The sequence below is a fragment of the Uranotaenia lowii genome, chromosome 2 (genome assembly GCF_029784155.1).
Source record: "Uranotaenia lowii strain MFRU-FL chromosome 2, ASM2978415v1, whole genome shotgun sequence".
Lineage (NCBI taxonomy): Eukaryota > Metazoa > Arthropoda > Insecta > Diptera > Culicidae > Uranotaenia > Uranotaenia lowii.
Window position 1 is genome coordinate 383,106,587 of NC_073692.1, and position 19,206 is coordinate 383,125,792.

Sequence of the window (19,206 nt, forward strand, 5' to 3'; positions counted from 1 at the left end):
TTTTAATCATAGATAATTTTTGACCTGAGCTGACAGTTTTAAGACATCATTTTTTTTTAATCTGTGTTTCGAAAATGTTTATTCCAAATTTCAACACTAGTCTGTTTGGAATTTATATCGATGCAAATTTCTAGTTCAGAATAAGGAACATCATTTTAAAAAAATATCAATAACCTGAATTTGGTTAAGTTTATCAGTAGAATTTTGCTATTGTTATTTTTAACTAAATTTGAATTTCTAAAAATGATGCATTTTTCTAAATAATGCATTTCTGCAACTTAAGCGGAAACTGCGGTGAATCCATGCACCCCTGGTAGATTATTTACCAATATACATTAATAATTGTTTTAGATATTCAAAATTCAGAAAAATACAGAACACAAAAAAATAACATTGAGAATATCAGATCAGAATTTAAAAACCAATCAAAATTAGAATAAATTCGCGAAATTTAACAAATAATACATGAAAGTATTGCCAGCAAACAGAAAAAAATTTTATTTCGATTCGAAATTTCAATCCAGTATTCGAAACGCATAGCCAATGTCAAATCAAAAGTCCTAAAAAATGGTTCAAAATAAAAAAATGAATTTGATTATTGCATTGCAGTGGAATGTCAGTTTCTGAATTAATAATTTAGAACAAGCATTAAATTTTTAAATTTTCAATATAAACCCATACAAACCAGGTAATTTTGTGAAAAAAATCATGGGAAAAGAGGTAGAAAATCGTATCGTTTCGTTTTAAAATCTTAATCTTATTTTAATCAGAAACTTAAATTTAAACTCGACATGACGAGCGATATATATTAATTATGAAAATAATATAAAGAATCAAAAATTAAAGCTTTCTATTCATTCTATATCCAAAAGGTAAAACTGTAATAAATTTTGAAATGCAAACTTGAAAATATAATAAGATATGAAAACATATTAAAATTAAATAAAAATTAAAATAGGAGGAAAAAGGACAAAACAAGCATCCGGGGAATAGTTAGCACTCCTGTTTTTTTTTTCGGAAGTACGTATTTTCTTAAATAAATTTTGATGAGGAACAGGTTCACACCTTCTTTAGTATTTATAACAGATTACAGGTTTAATTGGAGCTTGCCCGGTTTAGCTATGAAAAAAAAAGTTGAATCCAAACAGTAAGTTTGAACCTCGAAAATTCAGGTGACACTCTTTTTTGTTAAACATTGTTAGTACGTCTGATTTCAATATCTGAAAAGCGCTAATGAAACTATGTATTTACTCTTCGGCACGAACTCATGGGCATCGGCTTAGAAGGAGACTGACTTGCCAACTGAGCTGTATCACAAGCCCACTTTTTCTAATAAATTTATTTTAAATCCAAGAGTTTGGAGAATTGGGTTTGCATATTTTATCAGGCAACATTCGGCTGTTATTGGTCTTTATCAAAATTGAGCTTATAAGGAACTAAAAAAATAGTGAAGAGACTACTCGTGTACTTTGTTTGCAATTATTTACCAAAAAAAGCGAACGGCAACAGCAAATCTACAAAAAAAACTCAATTACCATCAAGACGCCATTCACCGCCCAGACACCATTTACCGCCCAAAATCACCCTTTTGTGTGTATTTTGAAAAAACTGGGATGTTTTCTCCAAATATAAGACCTGTGTTCTGTGTTGGCATCATTGTTCGACCATTTCACTGAAAAAACATCACTTAATTATGCTAACTATAGCCAGAAATAAAATATTTGGTTTTTCGTTTCCGGTCAAATTATTGAATTCGACGCCTGTTAGCGAATTAAGCATTACTGTACTCCTAGGGCAAAAAGGGTTTTTGTTTACTAGATAGTACCTATTGGACCTAAAATCGACTTGAAACGATAGTTTTATTTTCGTAGAATAGATTTGCATCAAAAAATTTTCGATTTTTTCAATAGTTGTTGTTTTTTGAAGCGTTTAGTGATGGGCGGTAATTGGTGTATAAAAAAAAGTGTGGGTTCCTAATGACCGGTCACGCACAATTTCTTTGTTTTTAACGCATGTATTGTGTCAAATGTGTGAATTGTAAGAAGCATTTAGTTTGATTATGTTAGAAAATGATGTTTTATCGCTGAAAGTAACCGGTTACTTGAGGTTGTTTGCCGGGAATCATCATTTTGTCAGTCAACGCACTTTGTTAAAATTCGTACTAAATTTGCGGAAAAAATTTCACAAAATGTATTCTCCAAAAAGCCAAAATATGGTTTTGAAAGCTCGTTGTATGGAAAATACTAAAAAGAACAGTTTCCGTGTTGTTTAGATAGTTTTTCCTTAAGAAAACATTATCGATACCCAAAAAAGTCGAGTGGGCGGTAATAGGGCCAGTTGAACACCCCAAAGTTTAGTTAATTATTTTGAAAAGCGTACATTTTTCGCATTCCACTAAATTTTTTATTTAAAGTAGAGCAGTTTTGGGATGTATTGGAAAAGAAAGCGAATAAAAATCTGCCGTCGTTTTTTTATTACACATGTTTGAAGTTGAAAAACCGCTTAACTGGGCGGTGAATGGCGTCTTGATGGTATTTACGAAAAAGATTGAATAGTGGTAAGTTTCATATTTTTGTTACTAAATTTGAAAGTTGATGTTTCTTTTCAAAAGTCCTGAAAAAAACACACCGTGAAAAGAACTGACAAACATTTGCTTGCCTAAGAATAGTTTCTTAGGAGTTTTTCAACAACCTTTTTCACCTAACTATTTCAACTCAAGCACCATGAAATCAATCATTCGATCTCGAAACGACCAACAACTTAAAAAAAATATTTCTTGCAAGTTTGATAATGCGATTATTTTGATTCTGTGAAAAGTAATGTATTGAAGCAACTTACATATAAGTCACAAGTCTTCGTTCCTTTTGTTGTGGCAATGGACGTGTGGAAAAACTTTCATAATCATATTTTACATTTCACGACCATTTACAATTTCATCTAAATCGGACTTGATTTGGAGGTGATTCAAAGCGCTCAAAGTTTAATTTTTTTTACCCTCAAAAATCAATCGGAAAAACTAAAATTTGAATTTGATGTCAATTTCCTTTAAATGCATTAAACGTCGAAATCTGGGGTTATCTCGAAACAAAAATTATGGACAAAAAACGGCTTGAGAATTTCAAAAACCACCTAAGGGAGGACCAAAGAAAATCCGGAGAATTGATTGTTTTTTTACCAAATGATTTAAAAATGCAAAAAACGTCGACATCTGGTGTTTACTCGAAAAAAAAATTGGGCAGAAATCGACTTTCTAAGACGTTTTTTGAAAACCGGGAATAAGCCCCAGAAAGTCGATTATTTGAAAAAAAAAATTTTTAAGAAAATTTCCGGATGTTTTTTGACTTTTTAAAGTAATTTATGATCTAAATAAAAATATCGATTTTTTTAATTTTCTTGTATCCTTCCTTTGGTGATTGTAGAAAAAGATTTGAGACACCTCTAAATCAAGTCTGATGGAGCGGAAATTATGCGCTGGTCAGATTATTGGGCCAATCTTCAAATTGAATATGATCAGTTTTCGAAATTCGACATGACCCATTTTTTATTATTAATAAACATAATTTATTAAGTCAAACTTTGTAGACTACAATAGCTAAAACTACTTAAAAACTAATGTAAGCTATTGTTTTGTTGTTGTATGCCAATCTTTCGAGTAGAGTTTAAATTTTTTACAAAACATTGGGTAAAACAGCTTAAAAATTCATTAATTCTTAGAATTTTTTCAAGAGTTTTGTAAAAAAAAAATGAAATAATTTTGAAGCAGTCTTGAAAGTGTTTTATAGTATTTTGTGTTAAAAACGCTTGTGTTTATTAACCAGGAATCGAAGAAAAGGTAGTGAAATAGATTTTTTAATGTTATTAAACGGCTGCTTACTTTAGGGTTAAAAAAGTATTTTTCGTTTTCTTTCAAACTGAAAAATAGGTTGAATAGGTTGACTCATCTTACCGACTCTCTGGAATGTGAATAAATATTTAACATATTTTGTAAACAAAAGGATAACCCACTTTCGTTGTACATCAAATGCACATTCCATGTTTCTCAGGAACGTGCGCGACGTTCCTTTCTGCTTTTGACCTATTTTTATAATATTTCTCCATTAACCAATCGCGTGATTAATTACACCAGCGATTTTATCATTCCCCACTATTCAAACAAGCCTTTATACGTATGTCAAAAAATACCTCAAAAAGGCCTAATTACTTCGGTTGCTGGAATGCAGTGAGCAGAAGGTGTTTCTGCTTCCTGCTAAAACCCAACAGATGTTCCCGGTTGGCCTGTCTGAAATTAACAGTAACGACCCTAGAACATGGTATAAAACATCTAAAGTTAGCGAGGGGTTGGAGAATCGTAAACATACCTCCAGCCATATTTTTACTTGGAACCAAAAATGTCGTGACGACTATCAATTTAGTAGCTTGGGTGCCACCCAAAACTTGTCTAGGTGCCGAGAAGTTTGAACAATTTTAGTTTGCTTGCTTACTGGCTAATTGTAATGTCCAGGTTTTTGGGAACTTTTATAGCAGCTAGGGTGATTGTAAAAATCTATTTCGCCTTATTGTGACATCAATTTTTTCGCTTACAATACTAAGATTTTTTCAACAAAGCATTTTTTGATCGAATTCATAAAAAGATTTCGTAGCTTTATTTTGTTTGTTGATTTTCAAAATTGTTTATTTATTCCGCGTCTTGAAAGTAGAATGGTTTCCCATATGAGATCTAATACCAGATACACAAGGCCAAATTGCACCAAAAATTTTAAACTTTTCACTATTCTAGAAGTTGCAAATAATTTTTTTCTGTGTATGCCTCGGATGAACGTTAATTATTACAGTACCGTTCATAATTGTATAGAAAATGGAAGCAAGCGCACTGTCACTTCGACTTTGAACTTCCATAACTTTTGACTCTGATGATATTTTTTGGTCAAATTTTCTGCGTTAGATAGATCAACTATCACACTATTATATCACAAAATTTGAGCTTTCTGGAGTTTGTGTGGCCTGAGATACAGTAATTCTACGAAAATCGGACTTTTTAGACTTTTCTCATTCATACTGCAATATCTCAGGAACTATACTACATTTTTTGTTGAAATTTTGCAGAGTGATTGTTGAAATATAAAGTAAGCATGTCTGAAGTTTTTGGAAAGTTTTATTGATGGGATCAAAAGTTACGGGAGGTACAATTTTTCAGGCATGAATTTTTTCAGGCAAAAATGCGATTTCTATAGAATTTTGGACGATTCATAAGAACATAATCGTTTCCATCCACAAATCAGTCAAAAAATGTCTGGCAAAAGCAATGATGAAATGAAAAAATGAAATTAAAGATCTATTTGTGTTTTGAAATCAGAATCTCGCAATATTGTTTTGATTTTTTGGTTGAAATAGATTTACTGGTTGTTAAACATAAAATAGGAGTTTTCTATGAAAACAATCGTCCAAAATTCTATAGAAATCGCATTTTTAGGTTCATGCCTGAAAAATTGTACCTCCCGTAACTAATGATTCCATCGATGAAACTTTTCAAAAACTTCAGACATGATAGCTTTACATTTCAACAATCACTCTGCGAAATTTCAATAAAAAATGTAGCGTATTTTCTGAGATATTACAGTTTGAATGAGAAAAGTCCAAAAAGTCGGATTTTCGTAGAATTACTGTATCTCAGGTCACACAAACTCCAGAAAGCTCAAATTTTGTGATATAATAGTGTGATAGTTGATCTATCTAACGCAGAAAATTTGACCAAAAAATATCATCAGAGTCAAAAGTTATGGAAGTTCAAAGTCGAAGTGACAGTGCGCGTGCTTCCAATTTCTATACAATTATGAACGGTACTGTAGCTACATAAAGTCGAAAAAACTAGAAGACTTAACTTAGGCATTTTCTTGTTGAAAAAAAAATCCAAAAAGGGTGAAGTGACTGGCTCACTTTTTAAAATAAAACTTGACTCAAGAAAAATAAACTTCGTCAGTTAGAAGGTAGCACAGTCGTGCCCCCACAAGTTTGGAACCGGTAGCTTTTGGCTGCCATCACGTTATGTTTTTCCACACAAACAGCACGTATTTTTTCTTGAATTAAACTTGGAAGGTATGTGAACAGGGCTTTGAGAAAGGGGGAGAAAAAGTGGGGAAATAAACTTCACAACACTCGTTTTGGTTCTGAAAAATATGAGTCATCCAGAAAGTTGAAAACTAGCGCTGAAAGCACTATTACCCCGAAAGTAATCGGTCGTTGAACGTCATTAGGGGTCGTAAAAAATTACTGCCCTCATACTTCGGTGAAAAGGAAAATTTTGGACGGCAAAGAAAATTGTTAAGTTTGGAAAACATCACCGAAACAGGAAACTTTTCATTTTTCTTTTGAGTTTGGCAGAATTTTTTTTAAAGGAATGATCTTATGTTACCAACAACGACATGAACAAAAAGTGTGAGCTACATTTACTTTATAAATTAGTCTACTGACTGAATCCTTAACAAATTTCGGATTTTAACGGTCGCCATGGAAAAAAACCGATAATACTTTCACAAAGAGATAACTCCCTAACAGAAAAAAATTATTTTAAGCTTCAAAGACTTTGCATAATGACTGAATTCGTAATGCAAATTCATCCCCCATTAAAATGTTTGAATTATGTTTATTAGTCGCTCCCCATCAAGGTCAATTTCGGTGTCTTCCTTCTGGTACCCGAAACCGTACAGTATATTTTAACCCCCAAAAATATTCGACCTCTTCCAAAACGGCGCCTCATAATCCACCTCTTGGCTCAAAATTATATACCATACCTTTTCCGGGCTGCCACTTTGAATCGCCAAAACCACAAAAATCCTTTCTCGATGGCAATGGCTTGGCTGCTGGCTTCATTGGCGTAGCGTGCCGTGTGCCTTCTTTAGCTTCGAAAAGCCCCTCGGGCAGTCATAAATTTGATGAACCGGAAGACTTCCGAAAAAGACCGGGGCTTCTTCTCTCACCTGATGTATACGGAGCCGTTTCCTTTTTTTGGGGTGAAGATTTCGGTGCCGGTCAAGAGTTTTTTCTACCCATTTTTGACCATCTTCTATTTGTGGCGGCCAGCAAAAAAACTACACCTTGATTTTTGCTGTGCAAAGTTGCACTCCAGCTGGGTTTCCTCAATTCTATTCAAGGATCCGAAAGCCTTGGGTTCTCAAGGGAACCTCCTCGTGGCGGTCAGTGTTCTTAAGTGGTTACCCAAGGTTAGACTTCATAGCCGGGCTATGGTTTTTTTCCAGCTCATTTATTTGATTTACAACTTTTGATTTTTTTTCATCCTTCATTTTATTTTTTTAAATCCGGCAAGTGGATTGTTTTTCATATTCTAGCATTGTACAATATACACTAATGAAATACCTAAAACCACTTAAAATAGGTAATCTTATTTTGAGCAAGGAAAATCTGTACATAGATAATCTGTACATAGAAACATTTTTAACCCTCATTCAACCCTGATTTTTAAACACGTTATAGTCCCTGGAGTGTCTACTCGCATAAAGCTTTGTTACTTTGCGCTATACGATACATTTTTCCTAAAAATACATCAATAGAAACATTCAGTAAAAAATGTTCCGAAAATTATATAGCGGAGAATGGGAATATTTTTATCATATCTTTTTGGAAAAGTTTAGCAACTCGCCGTTTTTTGCATTTTCTGACAGTGTGTAACTTCAAGTTGGAACTGCAAAAGTTGGAACGATACATGAAAGCGTAGATGAATTAGAAGCATTTTCGTGGGAGTAAAAAAATTGCGATATTTTTAAAGTTAAGAGAGACTTGATCCTTCATTCCGGGGGTCCTAATCCTTGGAAAAAAAAATCAAACAGATTTTTCAAAATATAATCTAAATTGATCATTTTGGATATGTTTTTTATCATTTCACAATCTATAAATGTTAGAAGCAGAAAATTCCAAAACTATTTCTCAACCCAAGAGTCATTGCATACCTTAAGGCGCTTTTTTCCAGATTTTAGAAAAATCAATTTTCTTACCTCTTTTTGTCAGACAATTATTGAATAAATATCAGTTATTGGATAAATATTAGTAATTTCGTAATAAAAAATGATCACGTTCTATTTATAAGAAAAATATACTCTTTTGAACTCTAGGGATCAATTGAACCCATGTTGAAGATTTTAGAAAACTTTGTCTGAAAAATGTTGAGAGTTTACCATTGTTACACCATTGATATTATGAAGTTCATGTAACGATTTAACGATTCATATATTGGAATATATATTTTTGTAAAAAAATTTCATGTCAGAAACATTTTAAAGTGATACGTGAAACATTTGTAAGTGATGAAGTCGCATTTTGTGAAATTTTTCAAACAATGTTAAAAAAACTCAAAAAAATTTCATCAGAGTTCAAGAAAGCTGAAATTAAAAGCTATACAATGGAAAATAAAAAAAAAATCACATTGTTTTCATATTTTTGGTCGACAAAAATTTAAAAAAGTAGTCTAAAAACGTAGTTTTTATTTAAACTCTTGAAAGAACTGTTTTAGAGTTGGAAATGGAGCTTTAAAACACGGCTACGATATTTTTTCTTAAAATTTCCAACATTTTGCGATCATTAGATTTTGGATACGTAGAGAATTGAATCTACTATAAGTTGGCTATTGAAATGTTATCCTTTTTTTGTAATCTTCCCTGAATTTTCACTCAGTTTTCAGTAAATACTAAATATTCTGGAATACTTAAAATTTTGGAACGACTTTAAGTTTATAATTTGCAAATTCTAGTGACACATCACAGTGGATTTTTTTTTTATTTCATACGAATGTCAATTAAATTTGATTTCCATTAAATATACTCTTAATTTGTATAAACTAGAGATGTACCGAATATTCGGCCCCGATCGGAGGTACGAAAAACACGTGCTTCGATCCATCCATGTATCATTGTATAGATCAATGCAAAGTCAGCCTATCGACTTTGCTTCTTCTAGACAATAATACGATGTGGGACAAATGGTCTTGTGCGGCAAGAAGTTTTCTCAAATCACGCTCTTGGCTCATTTTCAACACCTTTCATGCTTCCTAATCTAATCTATCCGTCTATAATTTTCATTACTTTCATTTGAAATTCTTCCTATTAGAATGTATAGTTCACCGAAATGCCATTAATCATTAAATTAAAATCATAAACCAGCGGTGATAAACTGTTAACACGGAAAATATTTCTATGATTATTTGAGACCTCTCCCTCTTTCCGGTAGGGAGATATAAAGGGAGGAGGGGCCCTATTTTTAAATTTTTTACATAACTCAAATACTAATCAAGCAAATGGAACCAAATTTGGCAAGGGCGGATATTTGGGAACGTGACATGTTCTAATGATTGTTTGAGACCCCTTTCTTCTTCCAGCGGGAAGAAAGGAAAGAGGGAGAGAAGTTCCATACAATTTTCATTGCATAACTCAAGAACTACAACAGCGAATAGAACCAAATTTGGCATGGAACGATATTTGGGTACAAGAAATGCTTCTATGAATATTTGGTATCCCTCACTCCTTCAAAAAGGTGGATGAAAAGGGGGGAAGAGGTCTCCCTTACAATTTTCAGTATAACTGGAGAGCTGATCGAGCAAATTGAACCATATTTGGCATGTGAGGGTAATATTTGAGAACCCTCTTTTTTCAGTAGAAAGATATAAAGAGGGGAGGAGACCTCTTTCATAATTTTTCCAATAATGGCAAAATAATTAAGCAAATGGAACCAAATTTGGCATGGAAGGGTATTTTGGAACGAGACATGTTCTAATGATTGTTTGAGACCCCTTCCTTCTTCTAGCGAGGAGAAACGAAAGAGGGAGGGGAGTTTCATACAATTTTTACTTTATAACTCGAGAACTACAACAGCAAATGGAACCGAATTTGACATGGAACGATATTTAAGTACGAGAAATTCTTCTATGAATATTTGGTTTCCCTCCCAACAAAACAATAGAAATTTGAATAATTTCTTAAAATATCATTTGTTTTTTAAAGGTGTAGCAAAGCACACCGGGTCAGCTAGTAGACCAAATAAAGAATAATAGATAAATTAAATCTGACCAGGAGAGCCACATGTTTTTTTACAAATATCTTATAGATTTTTCTTTTAAATTTTCTATTACAAAACGATTATTTCATCAGATTTTCATTAGATACGATGTTAACACTGCTGTTGTAATTAGATGAAAACTATAGATTTCAAGTAATTTTATTACTTGTTCCTCTTGTATGTTTGAGAATAATGCCTAGTTTCTGTTCAGATTTTCCATTTTTTTACAAGTTTTTAAAAAAATCGTTCAGGTCCGGCCATGTGGATACGTATCGTAGAAAGTATTGTATGCTTAAGGTTAAAGATCATCGTTTTTTTCTGGCAACTATTTTGATGATTTTTCGGCCGAATATTCGTTTGGCCAAATAGTTGAAAAGGTCAATATTCGGTATTCGGCCGTTCGCCGGTACATCTCTAGTATAAACAGTGAAAATTCGCTTACAACTGAGTGCAAACTCAGGAACGATTACAAAAAAAAGGGAACATTTCAAATTCCTAAAAATTACCGCGAAATAGCAAACTTTGAAAAATTGAAATTGATTCAATGCTCCACGTATCTAAATTTTATGATTGCAAAATGTTGGAAATAACATGAATTTTGTATGCGTAATTTAAAAACTAACTTTTTCATTTCTAAAACAGTTATAACTTATAAGTCAAGAGGTGACATGAAAACTATGTTTTTTAAACTATTACTTTTTTGTTATTTTTGTTCGACAAAACCTTGAAAAAAATATGAAAATTGTTTTAGATGTTCCATCGTATGGTTTTTAACACGTTCGTCGTCAAGAGTGGGTGATGCAAAATTCGTCGATATTTGAAAAGCTAAAACACCAATCTGGAGATACGCTTTTATTCAAAACAATCTCGGATCATACCCATATTAATCTCTGTTTTCTAGCGAAAATTTGGAACCGAAACAATATTTCCTATTGATGTTTTGGCTGGGTGACACTTGGCAATGAACGTTTTAACTTCAGCTTTCATAAACTTATAAGCAATTTTTTTTTAATTAAACCATAATTCAGTCAAGGATGTTTTTTTTCGGATTTTTAATTTAAGAAGTTGAATTGCGAAAAATCAAGTGGATATAACTGTATAAAATGTTCGGAACATTTCTTTTTTGAAATGTTTCTATTGATGTACTTAATAATTGATGTTTCACTCCAAGACAGCAACTCGATTGGACTTGAAACAAAAACAGTTATTGCGGTTCAAAAACTGTACATACAATGAGTACTTTTTACGCATTGCTTTTTATTCGAGAATTTTCGGCTAAATACAATCTTTGAACCGCTATAACTTTTTTGTTTCAAGTCCAATCGTGTTTCAGTCTTCGAGTGCAATATTTGTCTCAATTAGGCTGGAGAAAATAAATATCAAATTCTTCCTTTCTCACTCCCTCCTTCGAAATTTCCAAAAAACCCGAAAAGGGGAATAAATAAAGTTTGAAGTATTTTATGTACATTTTGTACATTGTACATTTACATTTTCCAAATATCCGAAAGATTTCAAGACCAAAATAATAATTTTGGAAGATGGAAGTTATTTTACCTTTTGTATTCTTGATTTTATTGAATTATTCGATAAAAATTACTAGATTTATAGGTTTTGTGCAATTATATAGTATGCAATTTTGTTGTATACAAGCTTTCGTACAATTTATTCAAATTTATTTGTTTTTCGCATTATTTTATATTGTTACCCTCCTCGCGAGGCTTCAGCTTCGAATGACAGAAGAAGGATTAAAAATTTGTTCCGACCTTAAGGCTTTAAGAAAATTGTTCATAAAAACCAATCAGTTTATGGACAAAAAAGTGATTAATGAAAAATCAGTATTTTTATTTTTCCAAAATATCATAAAATTCTATTCACGTTTGAGACCCTTGCAACCCCTCCCCATGGTCAGATCGTTCTGAAATTTGACATGTGACCTTAGGATATGCTAATTATATATTTTGGCTTGGAGCGAGTGAGATTTAATTCTTTCCATACTATGATAAGTACATCGTTGTTCGATAAATCATTCAAAAATTCAAAAATTACTGTTATGGGAAAGCAACCATAACTTCTTCAATTTTCAAACGATTTTTAAAACTGAATTGATATTCAAGGTCAATGGAAAATCAGTTTTTTTTATTTAACCTTTGAGTCTAAAACTTTAGCTTAACAAAAATTTCTCTAAAAAAATGCGTTTTTTTATAAATTTTTCTATCATAAAGCCACTAAAATTACCAAAAATATTATCAAAAATAAAGTTTCAATGCTCTATAGCAAACTTATTTACCTTTAATATGCAAAAAAGAGATTTCGAATTACTGTTTTGCATTCAGAGATATTTGAATTTGAGTTCAAGTTCTTTTTTTTATTTTTCCAAAATTTCATACTTGGAGCATAACTCAAAAACATTTCTACTGAGATTTTTTTTAAATTTCATATTGAGATTCAGCGCCCAATTTCACATTAAAAATGGTTAGTTAATTAAGTTTTTTTTTCAAATTTTGTAAACTAGTGCTATTAAACATATTGAATAAACTCTCCAGCACTGCAAAAATATAACTGCTTTAAAAATTATTTTTTTTCCATTTTTTTTTCAGAATTTATTCCTTTTTAGGTATGATATTTTCATCTGACATTCTCAACTTCAAGAAAAATGGGAAAATTCGAAAACTTCTGTATTCTGTGTTTTAAAAAAACACAGAACACAGAATTTGTATCCTTTTTTATTTTCAGTTTTAAGCAATCTTGTTTTGAATTATGGGTGTTAAATACCTTTATAAGTTTTTTATTAATTTTAGCGACTTTCATTTTTTTTCTTATTTTTGTTTAGCCGAGTGATCACATTATAAAATTTGTTTTGAGGATTTAATGCTATTAGCACAATTTCTACAATTGTATTTACTAGAAAAAGTGTTTGTGATAATGATTATGCAAAAATCTAATTTTTTCAAAATTTTATTTCTAATTCTATTTTTTTTTTCTTAAATATTCTTTCTCAAAGAATATACAATTTCACCGATATAGCCGATAAAATAATTTCATTAAACAAATTTACGGTGATTAACTCTTCATTTCGTAATTCTATTTCTGGATTAATCGGTTCTCGGTATTGATTCAATTTTAGCTAATTGTGTTAGACTTCAAAAATTATTATCGAATGTGGAACCTTTTATTTACTGCATCTTGTTTTTAGAAAGCTTTTTAATCAAAATATAACACAGTAATATGACCTGAATCCATGATAGATTGAAGTAACCTGATTCTCAATTTTGTTAGTCGAATTTATATTTATAATATTTGCTCAGTATTCTCTTTTGCATTTCGATGAAATTTTCTTTCGTTTTAAACTAGCTGTCCCGGTAAACTTCGTTTTACCTTCCAATTAATAAACCGTTATAAATGTTTAACTTCTTCTACACGTATTGAGCTTCTTGGTGCTCGTAAATCAATTTATACGAAAATCGGTTTTCAATTTTTTGACTTAAGCTCCATTTCAAGTAGATTTTGTATGGGGGCCCCCTTTCCATAAAAAGTGAGATTCTTGAAACTATTATACAAACCATGTCTCACCCGAAAACGCCATTTTTATATATTAGATTCTAGGAAGTGTGTGACATTTATTAAACAATTCATTTCTTTCCTGGTTAAATAAATTTTTATTTTTTATGAAACAATTTGAAATTTGAAATTTTGATTCCCTCCAAATGAGTTTTTTTCAGTGCAAATTTTTATCTTAAAACCATCAATAAAATTTAAAACTTGCTTAGTTTCATTTCCCGTTTTTAAGAGTTTTAAACCAGACATACTTGAGATGATTTGCAAAATTGTGTCACCTGAATTATTGAGGCTTACATTTAGATATTGTTCAAATCAATTAATTATAATTCAAAGCTCTAGGTTCTGGATTAGAGTACCTCGTATTGACAAGATTAATCAGGAACTCAGAGGATTCTCATTATTAGATTTTTTTTGTTTGTACAAACCCTTTTTTTGTTAATTAAATCAAACAGGTATTAAATATATTAGCTTCATCTTGTGCAAAATACAGATGTTAAATTCCAATATGTTTTTATTCGAATTTTATAATTTGCCTTCTTCTGACCCTAAGGTCTTCAAATTTGATTTCTGAATATTGGTTCATCCAATTTTTTATTTAAACTACTTTTTTAAACAAACTTTCTAGACTTTTTTCTGAACATATCCGTTCCGAGAAAATCCGGACATTTTCAACTTTAAACTTTGCAAAATCTGGAGGATGGATTTCAAAATTTTCAACTCTCTAACCAAGCAATTTACAGGTAAATCCAAATAACGGAATTCTAAAAAAACAAGTTTTATGGTGAAAGATAAACACATGAGAGTAAATTTTTTTTCAACGAAGCATTCAAGCCTTAATATTTAAATTTCACAATTCCCTTGAATATTTGCATGTTTATTTCGATGGAACAAGCTTAATTTTTTTTGTAATTCAATCAAAACTCAAGTATTACGTAAATATCAGTTTTTGGTTTCAATTATGCTAAGACTGTGAATAAATCCGGACAAAATGCAAGGCAACCAAGCCGGGCCATGTTTTCAATTTTTGTTCGGAAAACCGGGCTAGCCCCAATAAAACCTGATAAATACATTTGAAGATCTAATTATATTTTATCTTACAGATTTTTAGAGTCTTGGTATCAAATAAAAAATCCAAAATTATATGTCAAGAATCAGATAAAATTGGTGCCTAGAATCAGAGCTACAAAAAATATAAAAAGTGTTTTTTTAATGGTGTTTTTTTCGTTAAATTTTAATATAGCTTATTCATGATTGTAAATGATGGTTTGAATTTCGTGTTTAGGACCGAGTATTGTTCCAAAACCTTATCCACAAGTTTTTTTCTTCATCCTCATGCTTATATTTTCAAAAAGTATTTTTAATTGTTTTTTTACAAACCTTCTGAACTTTTTTTTCGGTGAAACGTACCCTTGGCATAGTCGAGGTATCCTTATATGAAAAATGAAACCCAAATTTTGACTTACTCCGACCTTTATTCTTGCAGAATGATACAAAAGTTAACTTTCAAGGCATGATAGAAGAATTCGGTATAATTTTTCCATTAAAGTGTGCTTGGGAATGCTCTCAAACACTTGATATTTCTAGGCAAATACAGACTGAATTCTGAACAAACTTAGTTAAATCAAGGATTATATTATAAAAATCTAAAACATATTGTATGCAACTGTTGTTACTATTTTTCTAAAAATAATTAAATTTTTACAGGTTAAGAAGGTTTTTTCTTATGTTCAGACATTTGAATAATTCATCCAAATAAATCTGTCTTGAACATTGCCTTCTAGTTCCCACCTGTTCCAAGTTCAAACCACTTCCAACTTTATCAGCATTTCCAAACCAGTGTCCTGGTTTAAATGACCACACACAGGTTAAAGCGAAGGTGGAAGAATTAGAGAACCACCGGAGGTAGTCCAGCTGCTGCCAAACACAAACCACAATTGCCACTTTCCGACTGAACTACACTCTGCAGCATCTGAAGTGGGTATTTTCTCACCATGTGGTTAACCGAAATGACCGAAACGACCATCCCGTTGTTGGTAAGCTCTTGCTAGAGGGTCTTGATGTTGTTGGTGTTCCAACTCTGCCGGTTGAGTTGACATTCCTAGAACGTGGTTTTGAATTATGTACGCCGTGATAATATTTGTTTCAGACTGAATTGAGTGTTGAAAACGATTTAAAAAATAACTGAAGCTGACGTATTTATTTGGATGAATTTAAAGTTCTTCGTTTTTGTTTATTTTTTCACATTCTGATGAACAAACACTACTTCTAAGCAACCTTTCAAACTGAAATCAATACTTTTGAGTAGACAACGGTGGCTCCAGAGAGTGGATCTATACTAAGGCTATGATCATTTAGTATCCGGGCAGTTACAAACGTGTGTATTTTCAAAACTATTCATTTGATCGAAAAACTTTCTATGGAGGAAATGAAGGTGTTAATATGAGATTTAATGTAAAAATATAAAAAAAATATAATTATCAATGATTTCAAGAAATACTCTAACTTTTTCATAAAATCTTTTTTTTATCTTTGCACACTTTTTTCAGTCATGTATTGATTTATTTTTTTTACCACAGAAGCAAAACCTTTGCAAAATCATGATATTTTACACAAACTCACCTAGAAAAAGCAATTGGAATCTGGTTGGAACCTTTTTGTTAGTAGGCATCTCGAAGAATTCGATTTCTTAAATCCGGTCTTAACATAAATTTTCTTGTCCATCGGAACAAATCTGTCATATTGCGTAAAAACCGGATGCACAAATTGCGATCTTTGTAAATGATCATTATTAGTTAATTACTTGGTGTTTACTAGTCAGGCAATACTTTTTGCCTGCCAGAAATGGATGTTTTGCATTATTCAAGAAGTCTGCATTCAGTTATCCCCAATAACCATAGACTATTTACCATATATAAGATCAAGGGATGCACTCCGATGGTTGGCTTGAACTTCGTGAGCATCCTAGGATGGCTCTTTATACTTCTTAACCATTTGGTCCGGATAAAAATCAGAAAAAATCAACAGTTCATGAGCTTTCAAGTCAACAATGAAGAATTTTCGAGGCGCAAAATCCGAAAAAGGAGCAAATTTGTGCAAAATTGTTTATACCATGTATTTTTGCATCGTAATTATCTCAAACACACGTTAACTTAAAAATCTATCAAAAATAGGCAATGATCATAGCCTTATGTTCTAAATTATGTTCCTAAAAAAACAGAATAATCCACAAACAATGGTCACTCCAGAGAGTGATTCCATGCTCCGCAGCCGGAAGCTGAATGTTATGTTCGCAAAAATAACACACACATCTTTCAACGTCCCTTAAGTGCACAATCAATCAAAATATTACTCTCCCTCAACCATTCCGTCAGACAGACATTCCCCACAGAGAAAATTCCCCTCCCACCAATCTTAATCAACGTTTAATGCAACCTGGAAAGTGCTCTAAAATCAACTTGACTGCTTAATTCGCAATCAAACAGAAACCAAGGTCTCTTTCTCTCTGTCTGACGGTGTGTGTGTGTGTGTGTCTGTGCTAATCTGGAGAACTACCCTAAAGTTCGTATACTACCCTCAATTATGCAGATGGAAGTGTTCTCGTTTGAATTCGTTATTTGCCAAACGAACGTACGAATGAAGGAAAGAAGACGGAGGCCATTACCTCACCTCATGCCACATCAGCTTCGCATTCCTTATTCTCTCATCCTTGATCCTCACCCCCCACATTTCCCTCAGCAAGGATATGGCGTGTCAAGTGAAGATTTTCCCACCATCTTTTCTGGCTGCGGAAAATTATACTTTGCGGTTGAACTAGCAGACGTGTAGCTGCCATGCCGTTTGCATAATGCAGACAAAGCTCCGTGGTGGTCTTTCTAACACCCACCCACCCACACCTACTTATGAATGATCTCTAGCTCTTTTCGGGGGCGGAAAACTCCGTCTCACAATCGAATCCTACTCAACTTGTTTAGTTTTCTTCCCCAAATGGGGAGGAAAACAACTGAAACAAAACCCGACACTCGTTTTGACTTCTGCTATTCAAATCACAAGTTATGCTAAAGGCATTTTCCGTTTTTTGCAACCGTTTCTGATGTTCTATTTTTCATTTCTTTTCTTCCCTCAACACAGATTTAATAGTTGTAGTAGCATCGATGGTTGTGCTGTCAGTTGGCTCAAATGGACAGGTGTTTGCCACCAGTGCCATCCGAGGTATCCGGTTCCTGCAGATCCTGCGGATGTTGCACGTCGATCGGCAGGGCGGCACCTGGCGACTACTCGGTTCGGTCGTTTTCATCCATCGGCAGGTGAGTAGCAAGTAGCCTTGGAACGTCTTTATAGATGTTTATAATAAAAATCGTTTAAAAATCGACACAAAAAACAGGAAATTTGCGGAAATTATCTGGATTTTGTAATTTGTATTTGTATTTTTTGAACTCGACATCAATTGGGTATTTGAAAAAGAAAGCAAACTTAGACTGGGATTATTCAATTGAACATTAAATACAAATTTTAGAAGAATGCAACACTTTTTTTGTAAATAACTTTTGAATACATGAATGGAAATTGATGAAATTTTCAGCGAAACTGCCTAGTAATGTAAAGTTCAGATGTGCAATTTTTTGTGACGATGTGCTAAGCAATTTTTGAGATAACTATCATTAAAGAAGTTTTTCGATATGAACCATTTTCTAAATCAAGGCTTTTTTTTATTACATTCTCTACCTTCAAAATTACTAAAAAAAACTTTAATTTGGTCGAAGTTAAAAACAAATTTTCCTTCTTTGGCACAAAACCAACATTTTTGACATTATAGTTTTCGCATCACAGTTTTCGCATAATGTTAATGGCATGATTTCCGATCAAAACAAAATAGAAACAGAATACAGTGAAAACACTCTTATTTGTATTTTTTACCCATTTATCGTGTAAATAGTTATAAAACATTGATTTATTTGCAGCTTCCACAGATTGACAGCCTCCTCAAGTTCCAGACAGCAATTTTTTTTCCTTGTTTATCTCTGCAAAATGCAGGCGAAACTTATCAACGGAAAGTTTAAAGCTGAAAACCTGCCAGGTGCCTTTCTATCTTTTATAAATAAAGTCGGGCCTGTTTATTAGTCAGCTATATGGAAGAACCAGTCAGAAAAATTTATATTTTTTATCATTTCCCTTATTGAAATTTGCGGATTGCCCTTGATAAAACCTTACACATTCTTTAACTTTATGGAATCAATTATCTTCAATGTTATTCAAATTTCAGCTCACTGTTAGATTCTCTAGGACTTCTTAATCGAATAACCATTTGAATTTTGGTCGAATTGTTTTTTTCCAGCTGTTTTTGGGCCTCTCACTGGGACTCACCTGGATTCTTCTCGATCCTGCCCAAAAAAAATTGTCAATAAGCTTCAAGTGATTAAGCCAACTATCATTGGAAAATTTTATTATGGTTTTATTATGGCGCTTTATATGTAGCTAGTTTTATAACTATTTTATTGTGGTCATGAAAAATGCTTAGATTCTTGTTTCAACCATTTGATTTTAAGTAGCTCTGAAAACGCTAATGAAGTTTTTACTATATAAAGGGGAAAA

At 32.3% G+C, this 19,206-nt stretch overlaps 1 protein-coding gene across 1 annotated transcript in view; it reads left to right on the forward strand.

Moving 5' to 3' along the window:
• Window positions 1–19,206, forward strand: part of LOC129743239 (potassium voltage-gated channel subfamily KQT member 1-like) — a 207,650-nt gene that overhangs the window by 111,638 nt on the left and 76,806 nt on the right. The window contains exon 5 of the mRNA XM_055735216.1: window positions 17,746–17,921. Within this exon, the coding sequence (XP_055591191.1) occupies window positions 17,746–17,921 (176 nt within the window). The remainder of the gene's footprint in view (window positions 1–17,745; window positions 17,922–19,206) is intronic.